The sequence below is a fragment of the Alosa sapidissima genome, chromosome 17, assembly GCF_018492685.1.
Source record: "Alosa sapidissima isolate fAloSap1 chromosome 17, fAloSap1.pri, whole genome shotgun sequence".
Lineage (NCBI taxonomy): Eukaryota > Metazoa > Chordata > Actinopteri > Clupeiformes > Clupeidae > Alosa > Alosa sapidissima.
In genome coordinates this window covers 10,337,360-10,352,367 of record NC_055973.1, presented here as the reverse complement: position 1 = coordinate 10,352,367, position 15,008 = coordinate 10,337,360, and the positions used below count along the sequence as shown (strand labels likewise).

Genomic DNA, 15,008 nt, shown 5'->3' with positions numbered 1-15,008 from the left:
TTTATTTATTTTTGGACAACGAAGGCTACCGGTAAGTAAAGCGGGAGTGTGTTGCTTATACAGCCGCGTAAGCTGCAAAGCACTTGAAACACTAGAAAGAGTGTGTCGCGGTTCTGCCTTTTCATACCGCGACACAGTATCGTGGATATGAGTGTCGCGATTTCGGTTTCGAATCGCATATCGTTACAGCCCTACCATCTACTGTATGTGTGCAAGTCATGATAACCCATTCTCCATATCTGCTCCTTCTTCGTTAACACATGTGCAAATATGCCCCATCAAATGTAACATCCATGCACCTCACATGCCTGGAAACAAAAAAGAGAGAGAAAGAAAGAAATCCCTGGGGGAGTATCATATTGATTGGTCTAATAGCAGTTCAAGAAGATGGCTTGAATTATCCAAGTAGATAAAGACCAGATTTAATTAGCCAACAGAATGCTGCACAAATGGATGAGCAGTTCCCATTCACATGTTCTTGTGTGTGTGTGTGTGCGTGTGTGTATGTGTATGTGTGCGTGCGTCTTATCTGTGCAGTGTTTGCTTCTGAGATAATACCTTGGTAAACACACCATTCATGCACACAATACTTGCAGGTAAATAAGGATTTAGTAATCAATGGAACTTTCCAGGACTAGATGTTTATCAGAACTCTTCTAATGTTGGTAGGTATATGGGTGAAAGACAATGGATCTTAAGAATGTGTGTGTGGCTTATGTGTGATTATGCAAGAAGCCTAGTATGATTATGTTTGAGAGAAGGTCTGTGGTGTGTATGAGTACAATGCATTTTTGTTCTCGTTCTTGTGTTTGTGTGTGTGTGTGTCTGTCTGTGTGTGTGTGTGTGTGTGTGTGTGTGTGTGTGTGTAAACGGTACATGGCCATTGAGAGAAACGTAAAAGGTGATGGATTCGGCAGAAGCCTAATGAAACCCCACCAATGCGGGGATCAGGCTTTGAGAAAAGGTGTCCCCCATAAAGGTCGCTATAAATCACATATCCGCCTGCCTAACTCTAAACCACACACTCACACACTCAAACACACACCTTTTTAGACCCATCTACCTCTCACAGTCCAACTTCAATCAAATAAAACTCAGACATGGATCTGGAAGTAAACTCAGATGGACATTTTGCTTTAGAAGATAAGATCTAAGATGACATTCTAATAATGTGTACTGAAACCATAAGAGAGAGTGGAAGGTTTGTTGACAACTAAAGCCATTTCTGTTAGGTTTATTATAGATTTTGTTGGGTTTTTAATACTATTTAGCTTTTCTCCTCTCTTTTGTCTGTCTTTTTCCTTTACTTTCTGACTCCCTCCTCTCATCGGTGGTACAGTACAAGGACCAGTTAACCTAGATCTGGCCCTTCAACAGCATTCACACTCCTAGGGAGGCAAGCAGCCTTCAACTGTCAGGGAGAGTGTGTGTGTGTGTGTGTGGTGTGGAGAGCGGAGAGAGTAGAGGCGCGTGCAGCGTGACAACTCAGATGAGTCACGTCTCCTGAGGACAGAAATCTCAGCTTCTGCTTCCTGAAAGCTTCAGCCTCCTTCGAGCCCTCCAACACCCCCCCCCCCCCCCCCCCTCCACCCCCCCAGGGGCAATAGAGGTGACATAACATGTCCTGTCACCGTTTACCACGCTCAAAACAGGCTTGTCATGAGAACTAAGCTACTTGTCCCTGTACTGGGAGAGATGCCCACTCCACATTCAGTCTAGACATTTCCTTATTTACATGTATGTATTATTGCAAAATGAGTCATTTGTGGTCAAAGCCCATAGAAAATATTGTCTGTAGAGCACTAGAATGTGAATCAAGCCCAGCCTTGAAAACATGTCTCCATGAAAGCACTGCAGTATTGTAACTGACAAGAGAATATTCTGCATGATGACCACCCTCACTCTCTGCTAAAAAGAAGGAATCTTTGGTGAATCGATATCAACAGACAAAGCCAACGTGTAGCCAAAGTAATCCCTTCAACACACACACACACACACACACACACACACACACACACACACATCACCACTCCAGCCACTTCACATTTCCTGTAAAAGCCATGGATAAAATTTAAGAAATCATTTTTCATTTATTTGGAAATGTGAAAATATCTTTTAATTGCGTATGTGGCAAATTAGCCAAGGCGTTAATTGAAACAGAATATATTGGCATACATTTGTACCATCTGGTTATGCTGTCATTAAATTCAAAACAAATAAACAATAATGTAATATAACTAAAAGTGTATATATTCCTACTTAACTTTGTTTAACACATCTGCCAGTAACACTAAGAAGCACAGATGCATATTCATCCACATAAACATTCATGCATCATTAACCAAGTGCAGCAAACACAACAACATCAAACTGAGTGTAAGCTGCTGACCCAATTACAAAAGTTTTCTGGGCCTTGTTAACTTGATATTTAAAAAAAAGCAGCTCTACGCAAACTTCATGCAGGAAGCCTTTATCTTTCATCTCTCCTTTTTCTCTATTTTCAAAAGCCACACTCTTCAGTAAGGACCCAGAAGCCCCTGTGGAGAGTTGAAGCTGGCTGACTGGCTGGCTGGTTGGTTGTCCAGCACGCGTGAGCGCTAAGTGCTCGTGCGGATCCCCACTGTGCAGGGCTTTCCCTGTTATTACAATTAGGGGTGCCCAGCGTGAGGTCCTGGACTGCGCTAAGTTTAGCCTGGGCCCCCGGTGGAGCAGAACAACCTTCAGCAGGGAACAACATCCCCTACCAGTGCTGCTCCTCCATCGCTGTCCAGATGCAGGATGTCAATACGGGGAAGGAGGGGAGTGGAGGTTCACAAAGAGGATGATGGGGAGGTGTCAAAATGGAGAACTCCATATTTATTCCTCACGTCTTTACTACAATCTTCCCTACAGTCGCTGTTGTTGTTATTGCTGTTGTATTATCGAATAACAACTGTTGTTGTTGTTTGTTGTTGTTGGCAATGTCGTTCTCTGTGTTATTCATGACCAGATGTGGAAAGTTATTCCCTCTGGATGTTTACCTTATCTGTAAATAAAAACATCTGCTCCATGAGTAAATGCAAGTTTAAAGGTAAGGCAAAAATCCTTGGGCACACACACAGCATGTGCTCCTGTGTAGTCTGGTACCTGACCTTGGTGGTGGGGGAAGGGTTGTGCAAACTGCCCTTATTTTCACTTCCTCGTGACACCCATCTGCGTCACCTTCCAAAGTGACTCTGGTTTGTCCACATATCAGCTAGCAACTAATCTTAGCAATCGATATCGCGCTCAACTAAACGCCCGGTGATTAAGAACAATCAATAATTCTTCGGAAACTGCATGTGTTTGAGGCAGCCTTCAACCCAGTGAACTGTTGTAAAGGGAAAACATTTCTCAGTAAAAGCAAGAACAGACCGTATGGTTTGTGTGTGTGTGTGTGTGTGTGTCTGTGTGTGTGTGTGTGTGTGTGTGTTTGTGTGTGTTTATGTGTGTCCAATACAGCATGTGTGTCGTTCTTGTGAATGGTACATAATAAGTGCACCTCTGACATTGGCTTCCTCCAAAAGCAATTTTGAGATTAACAAGAGCAGACATGGCTCTCAGCTGGGTGTGGCTGCATTTACACCTGAAAATTGCAGCTCACTCCCGTCTCAGCTGCTGGTGCTGATGCTGCTACAGTGGCCAAGCATCACACAGTGGAGGTTAAAGTGCATCTGGAATCCAGCTGCTTCGGGGGGCCACAGGACACTCCAGCCCTCTTCCATTTACCTCCTCCAGTGCAGAAAGATTGGTCACACCGAGATTAAATGTTCCCCAGGACTAATGGAGTTATACTCTTTTACTGCAGTGGAGTTGCTTGCAAGAGTGAAAGAGCAAATCGAATCGCTCACAAAGGGAGTGATGAGGGGCAGGTAAGTCCCAACGTTAACTCCACACCTCCACACTTTGAACTGTTCACTGGTGCGAGGAGTCTGCTCTTTAACCTGCACAGTGTTTCAAAGTGTGAGGGTTACACCAGAACAACCTCAAAGAAAAGCTAAAAGATCTTCACCAAAATGGCCAAACACACACACACACACACACACACACACACACACACTCCAAGCTCTCATATACGCACTCGTATACACACACACTGTGCACTCACAACCTACTTTCACAGAGACCTGATTCTAGCAGCTGTGCTCCTGATTGCCTGTGTGTTTAAACCACAGCTGTGCATGGAGCTGAGGGGCACATTGAGATGCAGAGAGACAATCAGATGCCTTTGTTACTCACAAGAGCCATTCATGGAAAAGCTGACCGTGCCATGCTACACTTCAGTCTGCTGACAAAGCAATAATGGAATGCATGGCATTTTTGGAAGATTAATTATGTTCACTACATGTCAAATAATTGCTTACAAGAGTGAACTTAACTATATGCCTTTACCTTAGGCTCTCACCCCATGTGTTACTGCCTCTGGTGAATTAGCTCCCATAGTCAGATCAATAGTGGCCTAATCATTCATGATGTTATCTACAACAACAAGATTGGACACAACCCAGTTGATCATATCTTTTAGTTTAGACATACGTTCCAATGGAGAATACATGGTAGACTGTATTACTGTGCACTGGTAGCTTAAGTAAAGTTAAATGTCAATTCTTTAAGTTCAACTCGCTAATGTTAAAAGTCAGTGTAGGCTGATATTTGACCAGCTCACCTAGAGCCCTCTGTGGACACACCAACGGGAGCTGTAATATTCTAAGATTGTCCGCTTTAGGCGTGGTAAATAATTAATGTTCCCTCTCCAAGCACTAACCAGCATGGCACAGAAAAGGTCAGACCTACCCTCAATGCCTAATAGCGAAGCGAAAATGAAACATCCGAGGGTGATATCATTAAATCATTCCAATTGCAATGGGGGAAGTTGCGAAGTTTCGAGTTAAATGGATGGAACAGTTTGCCCATGCTGCGGTTAAAATGTAGCTTTTTGATAAGAGGAGCAAGCGGTGCGTGTTCTTTTTGAGCACATCTGTCGAAAAATATGCAAGAGGATGCAATACATATTCTAGTTAATCTATTTATCTTATCCTTCACATCATTTGCGCTCGTTTCGTGACTAACCGACAAACATGTTTGAGGTGTTGGTAGGCTACAAGAAAATAAACGCAGGTACTAACAAACCCAAATTACAAAGCTATTTGGTCTTAGTTTACTCGTGATCTTAAAGATTTGAGCTGTGTATGAGGTCTGAGTGTTTTGCAACATTGCACAATAGTTCGCTCTTACCATCACGTTGCCCTGCATCTTCGCAGTTTCAATCAAATTCTTCTCTCTCATCTTTGTGTCGTTCCACGGGTAGTGTCTTAGAGTGGATCCGATGTATCACAAGTCTTTGGAATAAATGTCCTGTGTTTCTGTCTCTGCCAGTTCCGCTCGTTCCACTGTCTTCTTCGCTAGTTCGGCTTGTTCAGGTTTTCACTCAGCATTGATCTGACTCCTCCTGTGCGCGGTGTCCTAAGTACATCCTGTTGATTGATAACAGTCGTTGGACGTGCTCTTCGTCCCTATGTGCGCATGTTACCGACCTACTGCGAATGGTAGCAGTTTGTGGTTTGCGAGTTTGTGCGTACGATGTGGCCGTTTTCTGATGCTCGAGGGGGGGCATATGGCTGTATAGTAAATCAAATTAAAGGGGACCAGGGAGCCCACAGAGTCCACAGACTGCTAAGTCCGCCGCGGAGACTTGACAGTCAGAGCGTGTTGTGCGCGCAGTCGGTTGAATGTAGATAATCATTCATTTTGCTGTGGAGTAGCCTACACGTTACTTCGGCCAGAGGAGCCGCAACAGCCTAGCTTTGCTGAATAGCTTTAGAGATATTCACCAAACCAGGGCAGTGACAATGAGGGTATTACTGAGAGAACACTTTCTATATATTTCTAATATATCTCTTCTTATTCTTCAACGAGGAATTCTGTAAAAAAATAATTCATGTACCCTTCGTCTGCCAGGGTGTATGAACGTTTCATTTATCTTTTTTTTTTTGCACAACAGCATAGATGTGCAGTGCGTTTTAGTTCATTCTTGTATTACAAATAATATATGTTTAAATTACAAATAATATATGCTTAGAACCGTTTTATTATGACACATTCTGGAAACAGGTATTAAAGTCAGGCTTTCTGAACACACACAGTTTGTTTCCCTGGCCTGAATCAGAATAAACATCAGCTACAACATGGCTCCACTTTTCCCAGTATATCTCTTGCTCTCTGCATTTCCCCGGCAGTGCCATTCTACCTACACCGCTGCCAAACCACAGAGGGACCCACCCAGTGGGCAGCCTATCAAAGGCTGCAGAGCTGTCAAACAGCCCATGGCTGGGCAACTCATCTCTGCCAATATCCCCCCCTCCCTTTTTTCGGAGGGGGGGGCGATGGGTGGCTGGGTGGTGGGTTGGTGGTGGTTGTTAGAGCTGAGTCCTTTCTGTGTGCCTCTAGACGCCTGGTGAGCCAGCAAGACACTAGCAATATGCCTGGCCTTGTGCCTAAGGCAGAAGCAGCCATTTCTTTTCCTCATCCCTTCTACTGTGTGTGTGTGTGTGTGTGTGTGTGTGTGTGTGTGAGCATAAGCAAGCAATCAACAAAGACACCCCCACACACACATTGAGAGAGCCAAATCATAATTGCTGATGAAGAACCAATTGTCTGTCCCTTGTCCGATTTGGCCCATTGTAAATCAGTGTGCAGGGTTATCTTTGGACAAGTGGCCAAAGAGATGGACAAAGCCATCAAACAAGCTGTGCGGGGGTCCTCTGTGGTTTTAATTGTACTAAAGAAAAGGGGTAACCATGTTGGCCACCTGTTTACAGCAGCCCCAGTCACACAGGGCCCAGCGGCGTCTCCTCGCACCTCTCTCCACTCGCACACCATGTCCTTGTCTACGGAGCGTATGGTTCCTGACCGCCTGCTGTGTGAAGAAAACACTCACTCATCCACCGGAAGAACACACTTAGGCCCCTCACTCTTCCGATCAATTCCCCCCAGAGGACCCAGCCAATGGCAAGCCACCACCAGCCTGAAGGGGACGGACTAAACTCATCCTGCTGTGCAGTGGAAAGCTCGAGAAGCAGTACCACAAAGCGTAGGTACAGCCCACCATATGGAGTCTTAATGTCAATCAAAGCGCAGAAGGACGAGGCCCATCGTACAAATTGAATGTCATGCTCTAAAAATGTGCCGGTGTGCAACTGAAGAACTTTGCTGAAAGTCTAGGGACATGCTGACGGGCCCATGTTGTTGCATCATGTCATAAACCACTAATATGCAACTAATTTGTTGTTAGTGCTGGCAGGTCAGAATTGTCACCATGCCCAAGAGGGACTTTTTCGTTTTTTGACAATAGCAGAAGAATTATACTGCTGGGGTTGTGGGAGGAAGTGTGCTAATTACTTTCTGTTTTTCCTCTCTGAGCACCTACAAACATGTCTAATTACTTTTTAATTACTCGGGCATGAAAAATGTGAGGCACGCAGCCTAACAGCCAGACATATCTCCATTCTTAAACTATTACTACTTTCACTATTACCATTTCTTCCTCCCCAAAAAAATGTCGCCCACAGACTTCAAAACGCTGTAATTCCACCTCATAGGCACGGCCGGCGGGCTGCAAACTTTGTGTGGCGCTGAGATATTCAATCGCCCATCTCGCTCCCCCATCTCCGACGGCTCGGAGGGAGGCCTGGCAGCTGTCTGCAGTTCAAAGTCAAGCAGGAAATGGCGGGTGATGGATATGTGTGTGTGTGTGTGTGTGTGTGTGTGTGTGTGTGGCTGACTGGCTGGCTGGCTGGCTTGCTGGCTGGCCTGGCTCAGGGGAGAGTCTGTGACCGGCTGACTGAAGATGGCAGTGGCAGCAGCGCGCAGCCTCCACGGGGACCACCGCCACACACCTCACAGGGAGAAGATCTGCCATGTGTGAAAACACCAACAACCCCACACGCTGATAGTGACAGTGTGTTTATGTGTGATGGCGGAGGGGCTCTAAAGGGATGTGTGGTGTTGAGTTTACCTGATACTGGATTGTGTGTGTGTGTGTGTGTGTGTGTGTGTGTGTGTGTGTGTGTGTGTGTATGGTTCTTTATCCATTTGCGGGTCTCTGTGCAACGACATAAAAAGCAAAAAATGCAATAACCCTTCAAAGCTGCACGCCTATTGGATGGAATATGTAATCTAAATTCTAACGTTTATAAAGAAAAAAATAATGGATTTGTCATGATATCCTGCGGGGGTATCACAGACAGAAGTCATTGTGGTCACAGCAATTATTCCACACAATATACTGAACGGTGTCACTATGCCGTAAAATCAATGGCTTCATTTTCAACAGAAGTACTCTATATGCCGGCAGCCTTTCCTCACGAGGCGGTCCTACCCTTCAGAAAAAGCACTGGGGTCACCTCCCAAAGTTGGGCCTGGTGCATTATGGCATTTGGGAGGCTTTTCAAAGATAAAAAAAATGAAATGAAAAGATAAATAAATAGAGAGCAACAATGGAAATCAAATCCTTTTGGGCAGACCTATTGATTTGAATAGCATAGGAAAGTTGTTTATCTCCGTTTTTTTAATGAAAAGGCATTTCGCTGGCCTCACAGGCAAACATCAGAAAATGCATCAAACAAACCAATGAGTCAGTCTGTTTCAAAAGAGGCCTTCATCACTGGCTCCTGAGAACTGAGGTATTTTGATGGGGGAAAAAAGGCTTTTTGGCTCCAGAACCCCGAGGTTTGTGGATTCCATTTGAGCAAAAAAAAAAACTACCACTCTAAAAATCACAGCTGTACATCTCTGAACTAAAAGTTGGCCTTGTTATCTACTACCCCACATCTATCCCCACACCCCCACCACGAACGACACTACACCCGCTAGCACCATGTCCGACCAGGAATACGGTTAAATTCAGATCAATGGCAGGACTATGACCCTCACAAGGGTCAAGCTTAAAAAACGCAAAACTTTCTGTGTAATCCCATGAGGAGCGGGCATATCTGCAAGAGTCTCGTCCGTCCACCCGCCGTTGCCCTTCAATGCCCTGCCCGGTCGGGGTCTGAGATAATTGCTATCACTAATGAATTCCTCGGTAGATGAATGGCACAGGGATGTGTGATATCTGCATTAATCACGCAGGGAGTCCAACGCTGGCGATTAGCAGTCCATTAGCCTTTCAATAAAAACACAATGAGAGTGAATCCGGAGATTATGCTTTCAATTTGCAGCACACGCGCACACCAAGGGAGGTGGGGGTGGAAAGAGGCGACCTGGGGGGGGGGGGGGGGGGGTCACCTTGAGAGGGTCACTCGCCATCATGGTGTCGCTTAAAAGATATGGTGCGGATAGGAAAGCAGACGCAAGGGGGACAATCATGATTTACTCGTGGCAGTGGCGTCGCTCGCTGCGCTGCGGCGGGATTCTCGTGTTTGCCATTAGTTTAAGAGCTAAGACTCGGCTCTCCCCGGAGCCGCGGTGTGCCACGTCTGAATATTAATTGCGCAGTTGCCACGAACAGCAGGCGTCTGTCAAGCGCCCAGATCAAATACATCACCTTAACCTGCTTTGCTCTGAGGGTGAATGATGAGTTTAAGTTTTCGCAGCAGCTGTTCCTTACACCTCGCCCAGGAAATTGAAGTTGGTTAGTTGATGCAGGAGGGGAAATGGTGGTGACTACTGACGGCGAATATCACTAGGAGTTTGGGAAAGTTTAGACTTGGTTCTGCCATGTCTGCTATGCACCAGATGTGGAAATGACTAAATCCGAGATACGGTCAAGGCTGATCCTCTAAAACACTATTTCATTTCAAATCTAACTGCAACAATATCAAGGTTTCTTGGCCTGTCAAAATATAATGGAAGGCTCTTGAGCCCAGGCACACATCAAAGACAGACAGACAGACACACACACACACACACACACACACACAACTAAGTCTACAAGGACAGATTCACCTCAAGTGCTCTGATGTGATTTCAAAATGATCAACACATCCAGCTACACATCGCTCAGACATTTCCACATCCACCTGCACCTGTCAGGAGTAATGTGCACTTAATCCTCTTGTTAGTGCGCTACCAGCATCTCAAGCACCGCGGTAGCCAAGGGAAGGGGTTATCAGGCATTGAGGCATTTTGAACTGATGAAATATTTCCCCCCACAAAGACACATCACTTTTTGAAATGCCTACTTCTCTATTCCCCATAGGATAAAAACGCGGCATCACCACCGAAAATCACCTTAACTTGGTCATTTGTAAGATGAAGTAGAGGGGAGAGAATATGCTTCGCTGTCTGTTAGCAGATAGAAAAATACAACTCATATCGCAGCCCCCAAGGTGGTTTCTGGGGCAACGGAGAGGGCCATCAATCAGAGCCTGTGTGATCTCATGGCGACCGTTCGCGGAATGTAAATGAGCAGCACCTTTAGCGCGTGCTCGAGCGCCAGCATGCCACGCTTCCTCCAAAGGTCTCGTAAATAATTAAAAGTCTACCTGCGGGAGTCACGGCCAGAACGGCGCTATCAGTGTGACCATCGCAACAGAGTGTCCCCCCGAGCTAGGCTGCTCAAACAGAGAAGGGAAACAGGCTACAGACAACCAAGAATGGTCAAAAATAACTATTTTCCTCTGGAGAGAAACACACTCGTGCTGGAAAAGATACACACATACACAGACATAGTGTCAAACTGGTAGACACACACACAGACAGACAGACAGACAGACAGAAAGACAGGCAGACATACACATAAACACACATACAGAATTTATCAGAAATAAAATGAGGGACAGAGAACATGGTGAAACGTGAGAGACGGATAACACGGTGATGTGGGAGAAGATAAAAAGATTGAGAGTGATAGAGAGAAAGACTTCTGTCAATATAAACAAACAAACGTATTCAGAGAGGAGATGCATGCATCTGAGGCAATCGCCAGAAAATTGCAAATTTCATGGTTTGTGGGTGATCAAAGTGTTGAATCACATCAAAGCACACATCCAAACACCCATGCTGGCAAGTGAGACCAACCATTAGCACTAACAAATGCGGTAGTGATCACTGTGTGAACACACACACACAAGAAATTGATTTCTGATACATGGGAGTGTGTGGAGGTCCAACTCTGCAGAACACATCATGCATTGGCACTTTCTGAAGCTTTATGACTGGGTGGAAATATATTGCAAGAAAAAATGAATAACTTGCTGAAGACACCGCAGTAGTCAAAGAACCAGTCTGGGAATCAACCAAACCCATTTTCCACTGGTTTTTTTTTTTATCATTGTTCTGCTCTACTAATGCTTATAAGGTGAGATTTCTAAAGGGTTGTGCTCCATATAAGGTTCCTCCCTTGATCAGAATTTTTTCCTCATCCGTATCTGGCTCCAATTCTCGGTACTGCCTTTCTGTGGCATGTCTTTCATGTAAAGCAACACGAGAGAGAAACTAAACTGGATGAAACTCAAATCTCCCAAATGCCATGTCCCATTTTTATAGCAATGTCTTCAGATCTACTGTTACAGGCCATGGAAATGTGGCTCTTCGCTTGTGTAAACATTGGGTGTTGTAAGAATGCACAAACACTTGGTCCACAGGGTGATTGTATGGCCTTGATTTCTGTCAGCATCCTGCACTGCAAACACTTTTGTAGTGAAGATTTGTAGCGCCGTTGGTAGCGTAGCTCTATATCATCATAATGGTTGCAGCTGTGTTGTTGTGTTATGTATGTTATGAAACAACTGCAATTGGGTGTATGTGTGTTTATGTGTATTTGTGTGATCATGTATAGATTTGTGTGTGGGCCTGTGCGCATGTGTGTGCTTACCAATGTGATTGCGTTTATGCATGACAGGTCCGCAGAGTTATTTAAAAACCACTGACTGGAAGAACTTCAACGCTTAATCCCATAAAATCCCTTGTTTATGGCTGGGCGTTGTACATTGATTGTCGATTCAAGCGCTGACTCGTTTGCGAGCGAGTTAAACATGACACGCGACTCAGCCATAACATCCAACAAATCATCAGCATTAACATGCCGGGAGCATGTGGACACCCTGTGCAGGCTGTAGGGGGATACACAACAGTGATTCTCAATGAGTCCATAAAAGATTTGGCAACAGTTATGGGTAGGCTTAGGCTACGCCATGCAATCATGATGTCATGCATTCTAACCAAACCCCAACTGAAAAAAAAACTCCCTGAGATCAGTGTACATGTATAATATTGGGCTGTATGAAAATAAAATGTTAAATCCATAGCATTTTATCTACAGTACAGGCAAATGCCCTGTAATTTCCTGTAGAGGCGGCTAGAGGCATGCAGTAATGTGAGGAAAGAATGCAGAAGACAGCAGTGCTGTAGAGGAAAAAAATGCCTTCATGACATAACATTTCCCACAAAATTGGGACATTATGTAAAATGTAAATAAAAACAGAATGTGATAATCTGCCAATCTCGTAAACCCATATTTAGTAGCAAAAAGGACATAGACAACATATTGAATGTTGAAACTAACAAATTTTACTATTTGATGAAAAATGTAAGCTGATTTTGAAATTGATGACAAAAAACAGTCTCAAAAAAGTTGGGATGGGGGCAACAAAAGGCTGGAAAACTTAAAAGAAAACACAAGGAGAAATATTGCACAACTAATTAGGTTAACTTGCACCATGATAGGGTATAAAAAGAGCGCCCCAGAGAGGCATAGTCTCTCAGAAGTAAAGATACAGAGGTATTCATCACTCAGTGTGAACCTGTGTGGGCACATACAGTAATGCAACAATATAAGAATAATGGAAATCATGGAACATAAAACACAATTACGAAGACGACAGAATGTCGAGAAGCTTGAATCCTATATTGGGCAATAATGGGAAAACATTTCATTCTCAAATCTCCAGCAACTAGTCTCCTCAGTTTCAAAATGTTTACAGACTGTTTTTAGTTGTTAAAAGAAGAGGTGAGGCATCACAGTGGTAAACACACCCCTGTCCCAACTTCTTTTGCGATGTGTTGCTGGCATCAAATTCAAAATGAACGTATCTTATCATATATCTTTGCACTATTCTCAAATACATGAAGGGTTTACATGATTTGCAAAGCACAGCGTTCTGTTTTTATGTTTTTTACACAGTGTCTCAAGCTTTTTGGATAGTGTTGTAGTAACCAGTGGATTAGTATCTTGATGTGTTTCTAATTGATTTCTAATTTGATCCAGCCTCAAACCAGAAAATGGAACAAAACGTTTCCTAAATGCTGTGATTTCCTAATCACACAGAGCAGCTTCCTTCTCGGCTGTAACTTGGATCAGTCCACTGGATCCTGTGATCTCACCCACTTTTTCGACTCTTGGCGGAGCCACCAGCCACATCTCGTGCAAGGAAGGCGCAGCACTTTCATCTGACTTTGTTTCATTGTTATCATGATTGTGTTTTTGTGTGGGATGATCATATCTGTCTGCACCTATGGAAGTGAGAACTTGCCATCCTGTCTCATTAGTCATGTTAAATGTTATTTACAAAGGCCTTGGACACCCACAAACAAGGATCAAAGGAATGAGCTGGATGGAGAGGCTTTGATCTTTCCTAGTTTTCTTGCAACAGAAAGAAAGGGTGAATGAACAAAGGACAGATAAAAAGAACAAAGGAGAAAATGACAGTTGGAATGAATGAAAGAAAAAACGAGCTTGTAGAAGACAACACCAAATGACAAAAAAAAAATGAAACTGAGATGGAAAATTACTTTAAGGACGTTAGCCTAGCCCTCAACTTGTTATCCGTAGCTGCCATAAATCTTCCTATCATTCCAAACAAATCTATTTCATCAGTCATTTACCAAACAAATCAAGCCCATCTCCGAAAAAATGGCCATCTGATCAATCAAATCCGCAATACCTCTGGGGCAGAGTTCTTACCGCACTAATAATGTCGGCATCTTTTTTGGAGAGCCTGGCAAAAACTTAATCAAGAATATGAAATGGGAATGACTTGACTTTAATGGCCATCCCGACATCTACCGAGGATCAATCTAATGGCTCGGAGAAACAAGCCATGGGTAAAGCAACACAGCGTAGAGCTGCGCAGTGGAGGGAAAAAAAGTCCCACTGATCATATTCATGAAATCCCCCCTCCGTATCATTGTGTGAAGATTAAAAACCTCTGCGGCAAAGATAAGTCTTGAGCACAGCAAAGTTGTCTAGCACTCTGCATCGCATGCTTCACTGTTGCATAGACTGGCTACATTTCCATCCTGTAGTTGGTTACTGTACATGGGGTACACTTGGGTATCACCAAGTCTCTCACAAGTCCTGCCAGACATGACACATGTTTATTAGAGTTCTGGATTCCACTCTCTGAAATTGAATTCATAAAGACGCCAAACTGTTTCCTCCCTTTGAAATTGAGATGGAAATTGAAGAAAAAGAAATCTGAAACTTCAACAGACTAATCACTAACAAGAAATGCATGGCAGCCTCTTCAAACTACTAGAGTAATTAGAAAAAAATGTATGATAGTTGATTAAAAAATTGTCATCTTAAAAGCCTGTAGGCTGCGTAAATTTTGTCGTTTTTGAGGGGCCTAGTTGATTGATTGATTGATTGATTTTATTCGACTCTATTCGTTATGAAATATGATACAGCTTTGCACCATACATTAAAAAAACAAAACAAAGTCAGGATAACACAATAAAGCCCTGGGGCTTATTTCCATTGTGGTCCCTTGGGGGGGGGGCAGGGCAGATGGCAGCAGACCAAACATCAATCAAACATCCATACATATATTAAATACATCCATGTAGACAATACAGTAATAAAAAACAATACACTAAGATTGGCATCTACAGTAAGCCATTTTTTCAGTGCCAGCTTAAAACCTCCTAAACTTCTGACCATCTTTATATTTCCTGGCAAACTGTTCCACAGGCTTGTTGCTACATGCAAAAAGGACTCATTTTTCTAATTATAACATTTGTACAGTTTTTCTTAGGGGCCTGGTTCTAAT

At 43.8% G+C, this 15,008-nt stretch overlaps 1 protein-coding gene across 3 annotated transcripts in view; it reads right to left on the bottom strand.

Annotated features, from left to right (window-relative positions):
- Positions 1 to 15,008, bottom strand: part of dpp6a (dipeptidyl-peptidase 6a) — a 212,425-nt gene that overhangs the window by 185,587 nt on the left and 11,830 nt on the right. Inside the window, exon 1 of one of the 3 annotated variants that reach the window (XM_042067801.1) lies at positions 5,254 to 5,708. The exons of the other annotated variants lie outside the window; for them this stretch is intronic. Coding sequence (XP_041923735.1) covers positions 5,254 to 5,304 — 51 coding nt within the window. The 5' untranslated portion in view covers positions 5,305 to 5,708. Of the gene's footprint in view, positions 1 to 5,253; positions 5,709 to 15,008 lie in introns of those variants that run through there. 3 annotated transcript variants of the gene reach the window in all.